Source organism: Anguilla anguilla, chromosome 8 (genome assembly GCF_013347855.1).
Source record: "Anguilla anguilla isolate fAngAng1 chromosome 8, fAngAng1.pri, whole genome shotgun sequence".
In the NCBI taxonomy this organism is placed as follows: Eukaryota; Metazoa; Chordata; class Actinopteri; order Anguilliformes; family Anguillidae; genus Anguilla; species Anguilla anguilla.
In genome coordinates this window covers 54959163-54976662 of record NC_049208.1, presented here as the reverse complement: position 1 = coordinate 54976662, position 17500 = coordinate 54959163, and the positions used below count along the sequence as shown (strand labels likewise).

General features: G+C 50.3%; 3 protein-coding genes across 5 annotated transcripts in view; 1 reads left to right on the top strand and 2 right to left on the bottom strand.

Annotated features, from left to right (window-relative positions):
* The window catches only part of mpp6b (membrane protein, palmitoylated 6b (MAGUK p55 subfamily member 6)), a 21473-nt gene extending 10388 nt beyond the window's left edge, over nt 1-11085 (top strand). For all 3 annotated transcript variants that reach the window (XM_035429068.1, XM_035429066.1, XM_035429067.1), the window contains 11 exons: nt 265-383; nt 1452-1604; nt 2144-2299; nt 3818-4045; nt 6028-6159; nt 6346-6442; nt 6696-6764; nt 7292-7453; nt 8692-8894; nt 9382-9510; nt 9799-11085. In XM_035429068.1, coding sequence (XP_035284959.1) covers nt 267-383; nt 1452-1604; nt 2144-2299; nt 3818-4045; nt 6028-6159; nt 6346-6442; nt 6696-6764; nt 7292-7453; nt 8692-8894; nt 9382-9510; nt 9799-9975 — 1623 coding nt within the window. In that variant the 5' untranslated portion in view covers nt 265-266 and the 3' untranslated portion in view covers nt 9976-11085. The remainder of the gene's footprint in view (nt 1-264; nt 384-1451; nt 1605-2143; nt 2300-3817; nt 4046-6027; nt 6160-6345; nt 6443-6695; nt 6765-7291; nt 7454-8691; nt 8895-9381; nt 9511-9798) is intronic.
* The window catches only part of LOC118233395, a 26801-nt gene extending 14440 nt beyond the window's left edge, over nt 1-12361 (bottom strand). Inside the window, exons 1-3 of the mRNA XM_035429103.1 lie at nt 12218-12361; nt 10337-10525; nt 6312-6393 (exon numbers count right to left, since the gene is read on the bottom strand). Coding sequence (XP_035284994.1) covers nt 6312-6393; nt 10337-10498 — 244 coding nt within the window. The 5' untranslated portion in view covers nt 10499-10525; nt 12218-12361. The remainder of the gene's footprint in view (nt 1-6311; nt 6394-10336; nt 10526-12217) is intronic.
* A 1800-nt stretch (nt 12362-14161) lies between these two features.
* The window catches only part of gsdmea (gasdermin Ea), a 7601-nt gene continuing 4262 nt past the window's right edge, over nt 14162-17500 (bottom strand). The window contains exons 4-10 of the mRNA XM_035429070.1: nt 17322-17500; nt 17033-17153; nt 16240-16356; nt 15609-15736; nt 15026-15191; nt 14638-14711; nt 14162-14449 (exon numbers count right to left, since the gene is read on the bottom strand). The exon at nt 17322-17500 is cut by the window's right edge and continues 23 nt beyond it. Coding sequence (XP_035284961.1) covers nt 14249-14449; nt 14638-14711; nt 15026-15191; nt 15609-15736; nt 16240-16356; nt 17033-17153; nt 17322-17500 — 986 coding nt within the window. The 3' untranslated portion in view covers nt 14162-14248. The remainder of the gene's footprint in view (nt 14450-14637; nt 14712-15025; nt 15192-15608; nt 15737-16239; nt 16357-17032; nt 17154-17321) is intronic.

The window sequence follows — 17500 nt, the reverse complement described above, 5'->3', positions numbered from 1 at the left end:
TGTAGTGTGTGTGTGAGTATGTAGTGTGTGAGTGTATGTGTATAGTGTGTGTGGGTGTGTGTGTGTATAGTGTGTGTAGTGTGTGTGTGTATAGTGTGTATAGTGTGTGTAGTGTGTGTAGTGTGTGTGTGTAGTGTGTGTGTGTGTATAGTGTGTGTGGGTGTGTGTGGGTGTGTGTGTGTGTGTGTATAGTGTGTGTGTGTGTGTGTGTGTGTGTATAGTGTGTGTAGTGTGTGTGTGTGTAACTCCCTCTCTCCCCCTCAGTGATGCAGCAGGTGCTAGATAACCTCGGGGCTCTGCCCACCTCTACTGGAGCCAAAGACATCGACCTCATCTTCCTGCGCGGGATTATGGAGAGCCCCATCGTCCGCTCACTGGCCAAGGTATCCCACAATACACTACACCACGAACCCTGGCCAAGGTATCCCACCATGCACTGCACAGATAGGCCTGGCTAAGGTACCCATAATGCACTGCACCGCTAACCCTGGCCAAGGTATCCCGCAATACACTGCACCGCTAACCTTGGCCAAGGTATCCCACAATACACTGCACTGCTAACCCTGGCCATGGTATCCCACAATGCACCGCAAAGCTAACCCTGGCCATGGTATCCCACAATGCACCGACTGCTAACCCTGGCCATGGTATCCCACAATGCACCGCACCGCTAGCCCTGGCCATGGTATCCCACAATGCACCGACCGCTAATCCTGGCCATGGCATCCCACAATGCACCGCACCACTAACCCTGGCCATGGTATCCCACAATACACTGCGCCGCTAACCTTGGCCAAGGTATCCCACCCTGGTGCAGGGGTGTTACTGAGTCACTCCTGGAAACACAGGCGCTATAAGCAGGTGACAGAGTGTGGAATGCATGGACCCCCCTCCACAGACTGGAGTCTGATCTCATATCGGTTATTACATCACCATCACACTGATACTAATGATGATAATGATATAAGTTAGGATAATAGAAAGTGTGTGGGTGTGTGGAGGGGGGAATGTGTGTGATTGGCTGAGGGGGATGTAGTGATATAAGGACTGTGCAGGGATTGGAAGGTACTCCATACTGGCTGTGGCCCTGGGCGCCTCATTAAGTGAAATTAGCTCAGTCCTGTCAGAGAGCCCCAGCGGCTCCCTGACAGCCCCAAACAGGCCTGCTGGGGGGGGGGGGCACTCGCTGCGACAATACCCCTCCCATTACCCCCCACCCAAAGGCTAGCACTGCCAGTCTCTCCCCAGAGCACTGTGCAGGTCTCACAAGTCCCCAGGCACTGACCTCATTGGTGACATCATCAGTGACATCACTGCAGTTAGAACAGTGAGGCTCAGCTCAGTACTGTGCGTGTGTGTGTAAGAGTGTGTGTGTGTGTATACAGTGTGTATGTATGTGTATGTGTTAGTGAGTGTCAGTGACCCCTGACCCCTGACCCCTGACCCTGCAGGCTCACGAGCGCTTGGAGGATGTGAAGCTGGAGGCGGTGCAGGATAATAACATGGAGCTAGTGACCGACATCCTGGGAGAGATCAGCGGCCTCAGCCCCAGGGACGACAGCGCTGCGGAACTCTCCAGAATCCTGCAGGAGCCGCACTTCCAGGTGTGTGTGTGTGTGTGTGTGAGTGTGTGTGTGTGTGTGTTTGTGTGAGTGTGTCTGTTTGTGTGTGTCTGTGTGAGTGTGTGTGTGTGTGAGTGTGAGTGTGAGTGTGAGTGTGAGTGTGAGTGTGTGTATGTGTTTGTGTGAGTGTGTCTGTTTGTGTGTGTGTGTGTGTGAGTGTGTGTGTGCGTGAGAGTGTGTGCGTGCGTGTGTGTGTGTGAGTGTGTGAGTAAGAGTGAGTGTGTGCATGTGTGTGTGTGTGTGTGTGTGTGTGAGTGACTGTGTGAGTAAGAGTGAGTGTGTGCATGTGTGTGTGTGTGAGTGAGTGTGTGAGTAAGAGTGAGTGTGTGCATGTGTGTGTGTGTGTGTGTGTGTGCGCGTGTGAGTGTGAGTGAGTGTGTGTGTGCGTGAGAGTGTGGGTGTGTGTGTGTATGCGTGTGAGTGACTGTGTGAGTAAGAGTGAGTGTGTGTGTGTGTGTGTGAGTAAGAGTATATGTGTGTCTAAGATGCTCCATGTCCTGACCCCGCCCTCTCTGCTGCAGTCTCTACTGGAGGCTCACGACATGGTGGCGTCTAAGAGCTATGAAGCCCCGCCCACCGGCACGGAGGCCAATAGCGACGCAGCGGCCAACAGCGCGCTGATGCAGGCCGACGCCGTGCGCATGATCGGCATCCGCAAGAAAGCAGGAGAGCCGCTGGTGAGGGGCGGGGTCTGGGTGGGGCCTGGGCGGGGCTGAGGCAGGCTGGGGGTACGGCCTGGGCGGGGCGGGGGCAGGCTGGGGGTTGGGCTGGGGCAGGGCTGGGGCAGGCTGGGGGTGGGGCCTGGGTGGGGCTGGGGCAGGCTGGGGGTGGGGCTGGGGCAGGCTGGGGGTTGGGCCTGTGCGGGGCTGAGGCAGGCTGGGGGTGGGGCTGGGGGGGGCTGGGGCAGGCTGGGGGTGGGGCTGGGGCAGGCTGGGGGTGGGGCCTGGGTGGGGCTGGGGCAGGCTGGGGGTGGGGCCTGGGCGGGGCTGGGGCAGGCTGGGGGTGGGGCCTGGGCGGGGCTGGGGCAGGCTGGGGGTTGGGCTGGGGCAGGGCTGGGGCAGGCTGGGGGTGGGGCCTGGGTGGGGCTGGGGCAGGCTGGGGGTTGGGCTAGGGCGGGGTGTGAGCAGGGCCTGGGTCAGGTCTGGGGTGGGGCTGGGGGCGGGGTTGGAGTATGGGCGGGGCCTGGGGCGGGGCTGGAGTGTGGGCGGGGCCTGGGGCAGGCTGGGGCGGGCTGTGGGCGGAGCCTGCTCAGGTCTGGGGCGGGCTGTGGGCGAACTGGGGCAGGCTGTGGGCGGGGTGTGTGCGGGGCAAGGAAAGGACTGGAGAGAAAGGGTTCATTCCAATCGCTTATTTAATCCGTCCTTGTCTCCTCAATCTTCGCTGACCAGAAACCGATTAAGGCCCTCATCTTTAAGGATGCTTGAGCGAGGGAACCTGAGCGTATTTTTTCGTTTAAATGATGGACCTGTGGATCCACCTCTCGTCATCTGCCATCTCTGTAACTGACGTGGCTCCAAACTGACGCTTGAAAGAGGAAGAACATTCCATTTGCCCAATATATGTTTCCTCCATTCCTCCATCCTCGCATCCTTTCCTTGTTTCTCCACTGGGTGGAGCCAAGAAGCGAGGAGTGAAAATAAGTGACTGGAAAGAGCCCTCAGTGCATCAGTGCACACTGACATGTGATTCCCCTTCGACTCTGGCCAATGAGGAGGCACCTGCTGGTCATGTGACTCACACTTCTCCTCTGGCCAATGAGGAGGCATCTGCTGGTCATGTGACTCACACTTCTCCTCTGGCCAATGAGGAGGCACCTGCTGGTCATGTGACTCACACTTCTCCTCTGGCCAATGAGGAGGCATCTGCTGGTCATGTGACTCACACTTCTCCTCTGGCCAATGAGCTAGCAGCTAAAAGAAAGTGGAAAATAAGCGATTGGAACGAGGCCAGAGAGTGAGAGAAAGAGAGAGGGAAGAGCTGAAGGAGGGGTGACGTGGTGTTGTGGTGCAGGGCGTGGTGGAGGGGGTGACGTGGTGTTGTGGCGCAGGGCGTGGTGGAGGGGGTGACGTGGTGTTGTGGCGCAGGGCGTGGTGGAGGGGGTGACGTGGTGTTGTGGCGCAGGGCGTGGTGGAGGGGGTGACGTGGTGTTGTGGCGCAGGGCGTGGTGGAGGGGGTGACGTGGTGTTGTGGCGCAGGGCGTGACGCTCCGCGTGGAGAGGGACGACCTGGTCATCGCGCGGATTCTGCACGGCGGGATGATTGACAGGCAGGGCCTGCTGCACGTGGGTGATGTCATAAAGGAAGTGAATGGGCAGGACGTGGGGAACAACCCCACCCAGCTGCAGGACATGCTGAAGGAGTGCAGCGGGGGAATCACCCTCAAAATACTGCCCAGCTACCGGGACGCACCCGCGCCCCCACAGGTACACACACACACCCCTACAGGTAACTATACACACACCTCCACAGGTACACACACGCACCCCTACAGGTAACTATACACACACCTCCACAGGTACACACACGCGCCCCTACAGGTAACTATACACACACCTCCACAGCTACACACACACACCCCTACAGGTAACTATACACACCTCCACAGGTACAAACACACACCCCTACAGGTAACTATACACACACCTCCACAGGTACACACACACACCCCTACAGGTAACTATACACACACATCCACAGGTACAAACACACACCCCTACAGGTAACTATACACACACCTCCACAGGTACACACAGACCATACACACACACGCACCCCTACAGGTAAATATACACACACCTCCACAGGTACACACACACACCCCTACAGGTAACCACAAACACACACACACACACTCACGCACTCGCACACACGCACTTGCACACAGTCTTATATGAAATAGTCAGCTGGTCAGTTGATGATGGTGGCTGTAATAGTTTCCCAGAATGCCTATAAATAACACTCTGCCTGTTATCTGGGACACAGTGAGAAAGAGAGAGACAGAGAGACAGAGCGAGAGAGAGACCCTCAAGGAAAACCCATCCCCCACTACCATCCCCCACTATCCCCCCGACGTGTTAACCTACTCACACACACACACACACACTCACATACATGCACACACACACGCATACACACACGCACACACACACGCGCACACACTCTCACTCTCACACAAACATGCACACACACTCTCACACGCATACAAACATGCACACACTCTCACACGCACACAAACATGCACACACACTCTCACACGCACACAAACATGCACACACTCTCACATGCACACAAACATGCACACACACTCTCTCACACACACGCACACGCACACACGCACACTAATTCACACACCACTCACATGTCCATGCACACACACACACACACACACACACACACTCACACAGGCACACTCACACACACAAACATGCACACACACTGACACAAACACACACACACACACAAACTTGCATGCACGCACGCGCACACACATACTAATACACACACCACTCACTTGTACATGCACACACACACACGCATGCACGCACACACACTCACGCACACACACACTAATACACACACTGCTCACATATATATGCACACAGATACCAGCCCCATATTTTTGTTTATTTGTGTAGTTTGCTGGAGAATTGTACATAACCAACATTCATTACTATTATTATTATTATTATTTTTGTTGTTGTTCTTGAGTGGCCAGCAGAAAAGGTTCATGCACTTAACGTAGAGCACACACGTGTCCCATTTCTCCCAACGTCTAAAGTACACTTACGCTTGATGCACACTTTATCCAGACTTATTCTCAGACTGCCCCAGAGCAGTATTAGGCCAAGTACACAGACCCACAATGCACCAATTTGTTGATGTTTCATGTTGACAAGATATAGACACGAAGTAGCCGGCTTGTGCGTTTACTGGAGAAAAACGCCACTGCGGAAATATCAATGCAAGAACGACGTTTGCAACGACTCAGATATTGTGACCTTATATTTAATTCACATGGTAGCATCATGGTGGTACTGGATAAAATGTTAGCAAGCTCGCTTAATTTGTCTGTAGTTAGAAAGTCCACATCAAGCTTTGCTCACCTATTACTGGCTAATCACCAAAGTGTGTCGGTACCCGAGCACACTTAGCCAGGTGTGGGGAAACGAGCACACTTAGCCAGGTGTGGGGAAACGAGCACACTTAGCCAGGTGTGGGGAAACGAGCACACTTAGCCAGGTGTGGGGAAACGAGCACACTTAGCCAGGTGTGGGGAATCGAGCACACACAGCCAGGTGTGGGGAAACGAGCACACTTAGCCAGGTGTGGGGAAACGAGCACACTTAGCCAGGTGTGGGGAAACGAGGCGGTCCTGTAATCCTGGTGTCCTGTCACCCAATCACAGGTGTACGTGCGCCCACACTTTGACTACAATCCGGCCAATGACAATCTGATCCCCTGCCGGGAGGCGGGGCTAGCCTTTTCCCGTGGGGACATGCTGCAGATCGTCAACAGGGAGGACCCCAACTGGTGGCAGGTGGGTGGAGCTAAGGGTGTGGCCTCTGAGGCCCCGCCCCCCCCTCTAAAGATGATCTATGGTTAAAGAGGAGGTGTATGTGTGTGTGTGTGTGTGTGAGAGACAGAGCGTGTGTGTGAGAGTGTGTAAGAGAGTGTGTGTGTGTGTGGTACCTGTTTGTCTCTGAGATTCTGGCCCCTCCTCCAGGCCTGTCATGTAGTGGGCGGGGAAACAGGGCTGATTCCCAGCCAGTTCCTGGAGGAGAAGAGGAAAGCGTTTGTTCCCAGAGACTTCGATGGAACAGGTATGGCCCTACTCCAACTCTCTCTCGTTCTCTCTCTCTCACACACACACTCACTCTCTCACACACACACACACACACACACACACACACTCTCACCCACATACACACACAAACACACACACACACACACACAGTGACCTAAGGTGTTGATTGACTTTACAGCTATTACTTTATAATGACTCTGACTCTTAGTCTGGCGAAGAGCACCCTCTCCTGGCAGCATGCGGTACTGATGCCTGTATGTTTCTCTCAGGAATTCTGTGCGGAACCATGAGTGGGAAGAAGAAAAAGAAGATGATGTATCTGACAGCCAGGAATGCAGGTCTGTACGGAGCATAATTTAGTTTTCGAGTACAATAATGAATAATTCAGTATTAAACTATAATTATCAATCATTTAGTATTAAACTTTAATTATTAGTCATTCAGTATGAATTTTTAATGATGACTTGTTGCGCATTCCCCATGTTTTTACTTGGTACACATTTAACTTGCAAATTTAAATGTGAAAGTGTATCCCTGAATAACTATTAAACAGCACATGTACAGTCTGATATCTCTGCTGAAACAGCCCTACATAATTACACATCACAGTAGATATGGTCTGATATCTCTGCTGAAACAGCCCTACATAATTACACACCACTGTAGATACAGCCTGATATGTGAATCTTCTGGCAACAAATTCAATTTCAAAAGCAGTGCGTTTTACTGCTGCCCAGGCCACTTAAAACAAAAATGATTTTATTGCTCTCTATATATATGGCCAGCCAATGGCGTTGCGCCTTTGACATACCATGTGACCCCAGGGTTGGCAGTGATTGGCTGAATGTCATGTGGTGTGTGGCAGAGTTCGACCGGCACGAGCTGCAGATCTACGAGGAGCTGGCCCGCATGCCGCCCTTCCAGAGGAAGACGCTGGTTCTGATTGGTGCTCAGGGCGTGGGCCGGCGGAGCCTGAAGAACCGGCTGGTGCTGCTCCACCCGACCCGCTTCGGAACCACAGTACCCTGTCAGTACGGCCCAACACCAGGCCCAAAACCAGCTACACCCTAACCCCACCCTCCCTACGACACACCCTAACCCCACCCTCCCTATAACACACCCTAACCCCACCCTCCCTACAACACACCCTAACCCCACCCTCCCCATAACACACCCTCCCTACGACACACCCTAACCCCACCCTCCCTACGACACACCCTAACCCCACCCTCCCTACGACACACCCTAACCCCACCTTCTCCATAACACACCCTAACCCCACCCTCCCTACAACACATCCTAACCCCACCCTCCCTACGACACACCCTAACCCCACCCTCCCTACAACACACCCTAACCCCACCCTCCCTACAACACACCCTAACTCCATCTTCCCTATAACACACCCTAACCCCACCCTCCCTATGACATGGCCTAACCCCACCCTCCCTACGACACACCCTAACCCCACCCTCCCTACAACACACCCTAACCCCACCCTCCCTACAACACACCCTAACCCCACCCTCCCTACGACACACCCTAACCCCACCCTCCCTACAACACACCCTAACCCCACCCTCCCTAACCCCACCATCCCTATAACACACCCCAACCCCACCCTCCCTACAACACACCCTAACCCCACCCTCCCTACAACACACCCTAACCCCACCCTCCCTACAACACACCCTAACCCCACCCTCCCTACAACACACCCTAACTCCATCTTCCCTATAACACACCCTAACCCCACCCTCCCTACAACACACCCTAACCCCACCCTCCCTACAACACACCCTAACCCCACACTCCCTACAACACACCCACACCCTACCCTCCCTACAACACACTGAAACCCCACCCTCCCTACAACACACCCTAACCCCACCCTCCCTACAACACACCCTAACCCCACACTCCCTACAACACACCCTAACCCCACCCTCCCTACAACACACCCAAACCCTACCCTCCCTACAACACACTGAAACCCCACCCATAGCTCAGGAGGTAAGACCGATTGTCTGGCAGTTGGAGGGTTGCCGGTTCAAACCCCGCCCTGGGTGTGTCGAAGTGTCCTTGAGCAAGACACCTAACCCCTAACCCCTAACTGCTCTGGCGAATGAGAGGCATCAATTGTAAAGCGCTTTGGATAAAAGCGCTATATAAATGCAGTCCATTTACCATTTACCACGCAAAGGTTTGCTTAAATTATACATCCCTCTGTTTCCCCATATATCCATTTCTCTCTCTCTCTCTCAGACACGTCCAGGCGTCCACGTGAAGAGGAGCGAGACGGTCAGGCGTACCAGTTTGTGACGCGGTTAGAGATGGAGATGGACGTCAAAGCCGGCCGTTACCTGGAGCACGGCGAGTATGACGGGAACCTGTACGGCACTAAGATCACCTCCATCCATGAGGTGGTCAACACCGGCCGCACCTGCATCCTGGACGTCAACCCGCAGGTCAGAACCGCAACCAAAACCGGAACCGGAACCAGCTTTAGAACTCTTCCACAGCAGCCGTGATTAACCGAAGAGCTGATGAGCTCTGGCTGGCCGACAGCTTTGCCTGGTCCCTGATTGGCTGACAGCTTTGTCTGGTCTCTGATTGGTGACAGCTTTGTCAGTGCCCTGATTTGCTGACAGCTTTGTCAGTGCCCTGATTTGCTGACAGCTTTGTCAGTGCCCTGATTTGCTGACAGCTTTGTCAGTGCCCTGATTTGCTGACTGCTTTGCCAGTGCCCTGATTGGTAGACAGCATTGTCTGGTCTCTGATTGGTGACAGCTTTGTCAGTGCCTTGATTGGCTGACAGCCTCATCAGTGCCTTGATTGGCTGACAGCCTTGTCAGCACCCTGATTTGCTGACTGCTTTGCCAGTGCCCTGATTGGCCGACCGCCTTATCAGGTCACTGACTGGCTGACATCTGCCTGCGTTGGCTCCTCCCACAGGCGCTGAAGGTGCTGAAGACGGCGGAGTTCATGCCGTACGTGGTGTTCATCAGTGCGCCGGAGCTGGACACACTGAGGGCCATGCACAAGGCCGCCGCGGAGGCGGGGCTCAGCACCAAGCAGCTGACCGTGAGTCCCGCCATCGCAGCGCTACTCCGGCCTTACTCCAGAGTTACTCCAACGTGGCCGTCACATTACTTCCATGCTACTCCTACATTACTCCCATGCTACTCCTACATTACTCCCATGCTACTCCTACATTACTCCCATGTTACTCCCATGCTACTCTGCCATTACAGAGCAAGGTTATTCTCTGAGAACAGGGAGGCCGACGTTGATTTTGTTGTTAAAAAGGTGATTCCACCATCCTGCGGGAGTAACGCCCTCTTCTCCTCCGTCTCTCCCTCGTTCTCTAAGGACATGGATCTGAAGAGGACGGTGGACGAGAGCGCCAGGATCCAGCGGTGCTACGGCCACTGCTTTGACCTGACCATCGTCAACGACAATCTGGACCAGGCTTTCGAGAAGCTGCAGGTCGCCGTGGACAAGCTCTGCTCCGACCCACAGTGGGTGCCGGTCAACTGGGTGTACTGAGCATGTGCGGACGCAGGAGGCCCCGCCCACCCAGACGGAGCCACGCCCACCTGCTCCACACACACGCCGCCCAAATTACTCTGCTCAGACTCGAAGGGGAAGAGTGCTTATTTATTCTACCATTTGTAACTTTTTACAGAGTATCTTTCTACGCATATCAGCTGGGGAGTTCAAAACGACAACACTAATGGAAAAAGTTAAAAACTCAAGTTTTGTTTGTTCTCGATCTGTCTTTTTTAAAAAAGAGCCTGTTAGCCATTTTTATCCTATTGTTTTCTTTACCTCCCAAATGGAGCTGACGTTTCCATCGTGATACAGTCAAAGAAACGAAGATAGTTTTTTAAAATATATACATATTTACCTGGAAAATTATGGAGTCAACTGCTTTTCCCAGAGTATAACTCCACAGCACATGGGGAACGTTCTGGAATCTGGGAGTGGCGTTTGCGCTGTTGTCATGGCAACACGCCCTACAGCGGATTGGCTCGTGCGAGCCCCGCTTGATCTGCGGCGTTTCTCCCATTTTACCTTCAGCCCCTGCGCAGTCACCCTTTAATTAAAAACAGACATCGAGGCGTAGATTAGATGTTTTTTTACAGTGCTTTAGTGAGAAGTGATATGACGTGTGACTCTCCCTAACAACAGGCCTGTTTTTCATTTTTGTGTTTTATTCCATTTCTTTTTTTGTAGTTTTGGTTTTGTAAAGATTTTTTGTCTTTGGGATACAGTACATGTTGTTTCTGTGGTGATGGCTTGTCGAGGCTTTAAGAGGCTTTTGAGTTCTGCTAGCTGTGGTTTGACTGTAGCCGTTTCTTTGCGATTCTCATACACCGTTTTTATCTGCTAGTTTGTGTCCCTGTTTTATGATTCCTCTGTGTTGATGGGTAATGCAAATACAACCCTGCCCCCCCCTCCCCCCCAAACAATCCTTTGGGCAGCTGTGTCCCACAGATCTCCTTCCCCAAGCAGCTGTCCCATTACTTTGTGATATTGGTTCCCGTTTTTATTTAGATAGCTTAATTTGACAGCATATATTTTTGCAACTTAGAAACCTGTATTTTAAAAAGGCATTTTCAATAACAGTCAAATAAAGTGACCTAAACATGCAGAGTGCACTCTCTCTTCTCTCACTCTTTCATACAGACTTGCCAACTGAACAAGGCCATTTGAGAGTCGATAAACCATGGGTAGCCAACCCCGTTTCTGGAGATCTACCGTCCTGTAGGTTTTCACTCCAACCCTAACAATTCAGCAGCTAAAGATCTGAATCGAGCTACTAATTAGCAGAATAAGGAGTGCCAAATTAGGACTGAAATGAAAACGACAGGTGGGCAGATCTCTAGAAGCAGGGTCTAGTCAATTAACATGTCAAGACCAAAGTCCTGATTGGTTCCAACATGACAGAACTTCTTGGCCAGGAGTTAAATGCTAAAGGATACTTTAAAAATAATAAATCACATATTATTGCACTCCGCGATAGACTGGCGACCTGTCCAGGGTGTATTCCTGCCTCGCGCCCAATGCACGCTGGGATATACTAATGTATGGACGGATAATATTGCACTGGTTATGAACCACCAGTGGCTCTGTCTGTGGTACTGAAAATAAAAAAATTTAAATTCTGTTAAAAACCGTAGTCCATCATAAATGCTACCGAGCGCTATTTGAACCTAAATTTCCAGATTTTTCTTGGACGTTTAACAGTTTCCCAATGCCTCAAAAATGACTTTTAATATCAAGGTTTTCCAGAAGTGTGAACCCGGATCTTCTTTACATAGCGACGATTTATTGAACTCAAACTTTGGATAAATGTTCTTCTAGCTGACCGAAGGTTAGCTAAATTATTTAGGAAACGTTAACTAGCAAACGAATATACGCCGTATATAGGCCTACTTTCCATCACGTGATTCTACAAATCTTGTAGACAATTCGTCTCGTAATACGAGAGAACGTTAGCGAACTCCGAAGGAACGGCCTGTATACGTTTTACTTCACCCACAACAACTTTAAAATTTACTTGTTAGGACCGTAATCTTGGTGTTGGCCAAGTAACGTAAGCACGGATTCACACAACGTGTAGGTTACAGAAGGATTCACAGGCTTCAAAGTGTTATTTCTTCCAAATTTAGCATTTTGACAGCACATATAATACCAAAATACCTGGTATCCGCCCATCTTTTTAGTATCGCTAAACCATTCGGAACACGTCACTTTCTTAACTCAAAATGTCACTTTTACTCACCTCGTAGGCAAAATTAAACAAACTTCATCTTCGTTGAATATGAGTAGATAAGTGGCTTTGAAATTACGCAGCCAACTGAATTAGCCACCAGGGGGCGGGGAGGAACAAAGTCGGCTGAAGTTGCCCTCGTGGGCCAATCGCATGTTTGATTGAGTGCATCCCCGCCGGAAGCCCCAAAACAAATGCATGCACGAGCTTGTGGGCAGAGCGAGAGAACTCGCGTGGGGTCAGAGCGACCGTCTATATGTGCACGCGCCCGGCCGGTTAGAAGAATTCTACAATCAGGAAGCTAACGTACGGGAACCAGTTTCCCCTCACGAGGAAAAACCCACTTCTCCTTTCAAACGGATACCACATTCTTCCCCACGGCTGCTGAAAAGCGAATATAGTAAACACGAGTGGCCAAGCTATGTGGTCAAACCGTTTTTAATTCAGACAGCATATATTTAGTACATGCATACATTAATATTCATACATGTAAATAATGTGTAAATAATATTGAAATTGTCATGGCAGCTTAATTGTGCATATGTTCTTTAAATACATGCATTTCGTTAAAAAAAATAAAAAAATTAAATATATATATATATATATTTTAAACCGTAAAAACTTCACAAAAGTTGGCCTACAAGTTTAACGGAGTCGGTGGCTTTGAGTAAATCCCCTTCACATTCATAGAGCAGATGAGGCCCGCTGATTCGGTATACCTCGACAGAGGCTAGAGGGAGGTTTTAAAGATATTCTGTGCATTGAAAAGAGAAAAAAGGTCCTGGATCTTAACTTAAAAAAAATAAAAACTTAACGTTTTGCATAAGTACACCTCAACCGACAACTGTCTCAGTGTTTTTAAAAACATTTTTAAGGAAGCACAGGAATATCAGTCAATGCATTTCATATTTTTGTTTAGCATCCAAAAGACAGGTCCTCTCCGGTGTGTGTTTTTAGGACACCAAACGTGGCATTTTCTGGGGTGCCAGTTGCACGAGAACAATATTTAAATTAAGATGACATTTTCACAGGACAGCCGTTTAAAAGACATTTAAGACTGACAGCAAACGGTAAATATGAACAGTGCACACATCGAGTGTAAAAACTGCTATAAACTTTGCTTTAAATATAAAAAAATATAAAAATATATACATGCGTCAAGAATTTAAATGAGAATTCAGATATTCTGTCAGCTTTTAGCACTGGTATATACCGTATAGCAGCTATGCATCTGAATAAAGAAACAGAAATTGGATAAAATAAATATATATTTATGAAAAGTGCTTCTTGAGAGGCAGATTTTTTGTTTTCTAATTTTCTCATTTAAATTCATGACACATTACTGAGAACAACATACATTTAAAAACCATAATTCTAATAGAAACCTTCTTCAAATAGCAGAGTCAGACTTGGATTCAAATTGTTCTGAGCTCTAATCATATCATTTCTATAAGTGCAATAAAACATGATTAGACAATGTGTTGCAACATTACTGTATGAATTATCATTTTCAGAAAAAAGTACAAAAGAGTTAAAAACTTCTCATATGTCATATCCGTCATGCAAAAATCATATAATAAGGTTATTTATGAGGTTATCACACTCACACATACAAACACACAGCCCCACACACACGTAGACGACATGCACTCACACACTCTCACACACGCACACACACACAGGCACTGACAGACACACATACACACACACACACACGCACACACACTCTCACACACGCACACACACACAGGCACTGACAGACACACACAGGCACTGACAGACACACATACACACACACACACACGCACACACACGCACACACACACACACACACCCGCACGCGCACACACACACACACACACACACACGCACACACACGCACACATACACACACACACACACACACACGCACTCTCACACACGCACACACACACAGGCACTGACAGACACACATACACACACACACACACGCACACACACGCACACACACACACACACACGCACACACACACACACACACACACACACTCTCTCTCTCTCTCTCTAAAGCCCGGTACACAGAGTGGCCAGGCCTTGCACGGCGATGCACAAGAAGAGGGGGCGGAGCCCCGGCTGGGCTCCTGACTCCACCTCCAGCCTGCCCATCTTCAGCACCATATTGGAGGAGGAGAAGAGCAGCTCCGCCCTCTGACACACCCCCTCATCAGCCAGGGCCGACTCCCCGTTCACCATGCCACCATTCACCTGCAAGACACACAAACAGTCAAGCATGCTGGTTAATGTAGTCAGACTGCAGCGTAATGTAGCATGCATGCTGGGTAATGTAGTAAGAATGCAGCGTAATGTAGCATGTAGTGAATGCCACATGCTGCTCAGTCAATCAGCCTTTTACTCAGGCAGGCACTCAGCTCAGCAGCCAATCAGACACTCACCAGGTCCTGCAGGGACTTCAGCACAGTAGGAGAACAGCAGGTGCTCAGGTGAACCAGACCAGCATCACTCATCTCTGAGAGAGAGAGAGAGGGGGAGAGAGAGAGAGGGGGGAAAAGGGGGAGAGGGAGGGGGGGGGAAGGAGGAGAGAGGGGGGGAGAGGGGGAGGGGGGAAAGAGGGGGAGAGAGAGGGGGGAAAGGGGGAGAGAGGGAGGGAGAGGGGGAGAGGGGAGAGACAGGAGAGAGCGAGGGGGGAGAGAGAGACAGGTATATACACAGAAGTAAGTGTTAGATATAAGTGGTGGTGTTGGAGGCTGTTGTAGTGTTAGATATAAGTGCTGTCGTTGGGGGCTGTTACAGGTGAGCTGTACAGGTGTCCAGGTGTCTCACCCTCCACAGCGCTGAGCAGCAGGTGTACGGAGGTGAGGAGGGCAGGGCTTGGGGGTGGGGCGTTCTGAAGCAGGTCCAACACCCCTCTGGCCCACTGCTGCTGACAGGGAATCAACTCCTCCAGCTCTTTCAAAGAGCAGGGACCTCCCTCCATCAGCTCCTCCACCTGCAGAGCAGGGTGTTCAGCATCTTCATCATCTCTCATCATCATCACCATCATCATCATCAGCTTCATCATCATCATCATCATCAGCTTCATCAGTATCACCATCCCCTCCATGATCATCTTCACCATCATCACCATCATCATTCTCATAATCAACATCATTATTACCATCATCATCATCCTCATCATCATTATCATCCTCTATCCATCATCAACAACACAATTATTATCATCATCCTAATCAAAATCATTATCATCATCAACATCATAATCATCATAATTATCACACCCATCTTCATCATCTGCATCTTCAACATCAACACCATTATCACAGCCATCATTATCATCTTCATCATAAACATCATCATTACCTTCATCACCACCATCATCATCATCACCTTCATCCTCCTCACTCACCGCGTTCTGAAGCACACTGACTGCGGGTCGGTCACGCAGAACCTGCTGAAGGTTCCGGAACAGACTGGACCGGGTCGGGGCAGGGAGGGTTGCTAGGCACTGGAAATGAGCCTGCAGTGCGGAGAGGTCTGCGAGAGAGGGACCAGAACCAAACCCAGATTTAAGCACAGATACTACAGACCAGAACCAAACCCAGATTTAAGCACAGATACTACAGACCAGAACCAAACCCAGATTTAAGCACAGATACTACAGACCAGAACCAACCCCAGATTTAAGCAGAGATACTACAGACCAGAACCAAACCCAGATTTAAGCACAGATACTACAGACCAGAACCAAACCCAGATTTAAGCACAGATACTACAGACCAGAACCAAACCCAGATTTAAGCACAGATACTACAGACCAGAACCAAACCCAGATTTAAGCACAGATACTACAGACCAGAACCAAACCCAGATTTAAGCACAGATACTACAGACCAGAACCAACCCCAGATTTAAGCAGAGATACTACAGACCAGAACCAAACCCAGATTTAAGCACAGATACTACAGACATAGACACACACTCACGCACGCATGCACGGACAAACGCACACAAACACTGAGGGATGTGGGCGGGGCTACCTTTCTGCAAGATGCTGATTGGCTGTTCCCCGTCTTTCGGCCCCCACTCTTCTTCACTCCCCCTGATCGGCCCATCCACCTCACACCCCCCTAGAGTGTCCGGCTGCAAACAGAGCTCTGTACAGAGACACACACACACACACACACACACACACACACACACACACACACACACACACACACACACGTTAACTTCATATATCACACTGGCACTGCAGTGAGTTACTGAACATTTTTTATTTGTTAATATCATTGATTTATACATGGGATTGGTTGAATGCCCAATTCTGATTGGCCCAAGGGCATGCATTAATTTTCATAACGTGCCACCTCTGACTTTTAGCGGCTATAAAATCAATGCGTGACAAAATCCAACATTCTAAAGAAGTTGAACAGCAACATTCTTTTGATTTTGAATTAATGTTACATCCCCCCTCTTTTCACTGTCACAATAAACCGCACCAACAAATTGAACTTTAATCGATAAGCCTAGTAGCCTAGCCTCTAATCCTAGTAGCCTAGCCTCTAAGCCGAGTAGCCTATATGAATAATTAAATAAATTATACAATGATTATATCTGAAACATCTCGTGGTGGTGATTATTTCTGATATTTAAAAGCAATATGATGTAACACATGCACACACACTCACACAGACACACACACATACACACACACACACACACTCTCACACAGACAGACAGACACACACACACACATACACACGCACTCTCACACACATACACACACTCACACACACACACACACACACACTCACACACATGCACACACACCGTATTGGCCATCGGGATGCACGTGCAGCTCCATCACGCTGTAGGCGATGACGGTGCCCTCTGGGATCTCCAGGGAGATGCTGCAGTCCGTCTGCAGGCTGCCATTCTCCTGCACACTCACCTGCAGCCCACACATTGGTCAGTCTGGGGTCACATGACCAAGAGCACAGGCCTCATTGGTGGGTCATATAACCAACAGCAGGGTGCTCTTTGGCTGGTCTGAGGGTCACATGACCAGCACTACAGTGCTCATTGGCTGGTGTGAGGTCAGGTGATCACTGGCGCTTACCTTTACGTTTGTGGGTGCGATGAGGGACAGCATGGCGGAGCAGCTGCCCAGACCCTGCACCTGCTGGGAGATGGAGCAGGACTGGGTGGAGACGATCCGCTCCTTCAGCACGGTCAGCACCGCCCTTCGGCCCCGCCCCCGGCCCCGCCCCCGGCCCCGCCCCTGCACCTGCCGCAGCA